The sequence below is a fragment of the Procambarus clarkii genome, chromosome 24, assembly GCF_040958095.1.
Source record: "Procambarus clarkii isolate CNS0578487 chromosome 24, FALCON_Pclarkii_2.0, whole genome shotgun sequence".
In the NCBI taxonomy this organism is placed as follows: domain Eukaryota; kingdom Metazoa; phylum Arthropoda; class Malacostraca; order Decapoda; family Cambaridae; genus Procambarus; species Procambarus clarkii.
In genome coordinates, this window is record NC_091173.1 from 40,956,510 (window position 1) to 40,960,061 (window position 3,552).

At 44.1% G+C, this 3,552-nt stretch overlaps 1 protein-coding gene across 1 annotated transcript; it reads left to right on the plus strand.

The window, feature by feature from the left end:
* Positions 1 to 206: 206 nt before the first annotated feature.
* Positions 207 to 629, plus strand: LOC138368043 (putative uncharacterized protein DDB_G0284715). The gene has a single exon (XM_069330341.1). The coding sequence runs from the start codon at positions 207 to 209 to the stop codon at positions 627 to 629; it is 423 nt and encodes a 140-aa protein (XP_069186442.1).
* The last annotated feature ends 2,923 nt before the right edge of the window (positions 630 to 3,552 follow it).

The following is a 3,552-nucleotide window of genomic DNA, read 5'->3' on the forward strand; positions in this document are numbered from 1 at the left end:
TTACTAACCTTACCCGCAGAGTATCACCTCTCTGTGCCACATGGTGTCACTATAACCGACCAGGACAATCTCATCTTAGAATATCTAGCTGACAATGATGGCATTACTTCAGAACAGTTAGAACAATATCAAGTTGCCGACAAATCTGCACTACCTCTCATGAAATTGAAGCTCGAATTAGCCCGATTAGAAGCTGAGGCCTAAGAATGAAAACGGGAAATGAGAAGACACGAAGCTGCGTGAGCGTGAATAAGAGCAACTCCGCCTTCAAGCACAAGAAGTTACACTCCAACGTAAACGCAAACAGGAGCAACTCATGTTCCATGACCAAAAAGCTGAATTTGAACGTGCGCGCGAACAAGAAAGAATTCAGCTCCAAGAACATGAAGCTGCCTTATAACGTCAACGAAACCAAGAAGCTGCCTTACAATGTCAATGACAACAACAAGAAGCTGCCTTACAATGTCAATGACAACAACAAGAAGCTGCCTTACAATGTCAATGACAACAACAAGAAGCTGCCTTACAACGTCAGTGACAACAACAAGAAGCTGCCTTACAACGTCAATGACAACAATAACAAGCTGACTTGCAACGTCGACGAGAAGTCGAACGACTCCAGAGCCTAGCTTAAGAACTTCAACTCAAGAGAGAACAAGAAGAAAGTGAAGCTGCCATCATACTACACTTAGAACGAGGGAAAGCAGACACCACACTCAATTACCGACGTCAGGAGTTTGGACTTGAAACTATGCACATCCAGCAGCGCCAGTAAGCAAAAGCCAACTTACCGCTATGTTTTGATCTCTCGCACTGTATTAAAATGAGGTCACCGTTTTGGAGACAGAGGTGGATTCATTTTTACTTTGAATGAAGCCCTTGCTACTTAACTACACTCACCTAGGAACAAATGGTCAGTACTTCTCAGAGTTCATCTTACAGAAAGAGCTGCCTCGACAATCAGTACTCTTCTCACCAAGACTGACTTCGATGTATTAAAGACAGAAGCCCTTGATACTTATTTACTATCCACTGAAAGTTATCGACGTTTTTTCAGGGACTATATTAAAACTAATCTCTACCTATCAAGAACTGTTTAAGACACTCCTCTGGAATGTGTTTTAGTGCGACATGATATACAGCTGTCAACTGTATATCATGTCGCACTGTATAACTGTATATATTTTTCCAAATACGCTACCCATCCATCAGCCATACTACCGCGTTAGTCCACAGAAGTAAGAAGCCATGTTAGGTGAAGTACAATAACTCCTCATCAATGGACTAGCTACATCCTGTGAGTCCCCTTGGGTCTCACCTTGCCTACTGGTACCCCAAACCTCCTGGCAAGGTAAGATTGTGCACAGATTAGTGAAAGGTAAACTCTGTCACTGTTAAGGATTCTTACCCTTTGCCTCGAATCAACGAAATCTTAAATGCCATATGTAACGGTAAATTCTTGTCGCAAATACACCTCCTAAAAGACGATTACCAAATAAGTCTTACTGAGCGTACTAAGAATATCTCTGCTTTCACCACACCTTTTGGCCTCTTTAGATACGAACGCTTACCTTTTGGACTCTGCAATGCCCAGTTACTTTCCAGCGAGCTGTCAACATCGTCATCCAAGACCTTGACAATACCTACACCTACCTCGATAATATCGTTGTGGTGACCCACTCACGGGAAGAACATCTACTTCAGCTACAACGACTATTCTACAAACTTCTCCAGGCTGGTCTCGCCATTAATTTGAGCAAGTCCATCTTTGCCAAAGGTAAAGTGCGTTATCTTTATCATGTCGTAGGCAGTAGAAGTATAGCACCTCTATATACTCACCTTTAAGCCATCCAACAATATCCACAGACTTCTTTCTATAAACAACTAAGGAGCTTTATAGGATTGGCCTCTTAATACAGAAGATTTTGCAAGAATTTCAGTACAGTTCCTACAACTTTCATCAACCTTACTAGCCCTAAAAAGAAATATGTTTGGACCACTTCCCAATCCATTGCCTTCGACCAATTGAAAACTTTGCTGTATACTGATTCCATTCTCGCCTCGCCAGATGTGAAACAACCCTTCATCCTTAATGTTGATGACAGCAGCACTGGCATTGGGGGTGTATCGAGTAGCGTAAATTGAGACTAGAACCGTCCCAAACCCGAGAACCTCGGGGATCGAACTCGGTCATAGTAAAAAATGGTGTGGGAGTCCGTAGAATGGGACGGGTTGCGTCGTGGGGGACGTTTTGGGTCGCAGGGGTAAAATGTAACGGACGGGAACCGTCAGGAGGACTTTGTGGGTCATGTAGGTAAGAGGGGAGGGGAGGATAAGTATGTGGGCATGTGTACATCATCATCTCAAAGGTTTCTATGGCTTCCCCGGAAGTTTTGGGAGTGTGTCATGTTGGGTAGGGGCTGGAACCTATGTGGATGGTATGCGGTCATGTAGGGAGGAGGAGGAGGAGTATGTAGGTTATGTTGTGAAGGGAGGGGGGAGCCCCCTTACCTTAGAGGATATCAATGACGTCCATTAGTTCCCCCTACAGGAGGCCGGAAGTGTTGAGGGGAGCATGAGAGTCCAGGGTCTTAAGATTGGAGGGGAGAAGGAGGGGAAAGGGAGGTAACAGCTGGCAGTGGGTTTGTGTGTGTACGTAGAGTCATTATTTTTTCTTAAAGAATGACAGTTTATGTACCCTCCCTGCTTCCAGAGCGCTAAGGATATGCGGGCCATACCTACCACATAGCTCTGAGGAGTGACATCACATGACCACATGGGTCACCTCTTCAAAGGTTGAGGCCTAACTGTTGCGAATGTCATCATCAACCTCTTTCATAGTCAGTCACGCCCTCCCCTCCCCCCCCCCCTCCATCCACAGAGCAGGACATACCACTTACCATCCCCCTCTCACTGGGGGAGTGACGGAAATGGGGTGTACCATCTCTCTTTCTCTCTCTCTCTCTCTGTCTCTCTCTTTACTTTATATGTGGGGTTACACAGTGTGTCAAGAACGACCTACGTGATGCTAAACAGTCCAATCACACAAGGCCGTCATATGGGCACTAAAGGCTTGCAGAGGCACATAAAGAGGTCAGGACTGAACCCCACAATTCATTTTTAGCTAAGCAAGTTACAATCATGACGAGCTAGTTACAAAATTCAATATAAGTCAACACACCGACACGAGAGACGTGATCACTACCTACAAACTCTAATATTTTTCTGGTTAACTGTGTCGTCACAACATATTCCTCACGGATCTTAGTCTTGATATTATTATATTTATTATTATTATATTTTAAAGCCATCCCTCAGTAACTCAGTAAGTCAAACAGCAACAGTGGACTAAAGACGCTAATATGTTATGGGATTGACTGCTTCTCTCTCGAGTTGAGTTGAGTCATTACTGAAATACCCGGCTTCAATTTGGTAGGACATAGCATCTATAGTTTCGTCAGGCTGACCTCATGCCATTAGCACTGTATGACAGTTTAGTTAATTTAGTTCATTTATTATGCACCCCATACTCATCTTGTGGGCGGTATTGGA

Bases quoted from the DNA above. Each gene is read 5' to 3' on its own strand.
- LOC138368043 (XM_069330341.1), top strand. From the start codon at position 207: ATGAAAACGGGAAATGAGAAGACACGAAGCTGCGTGAGCGTGAATAAG.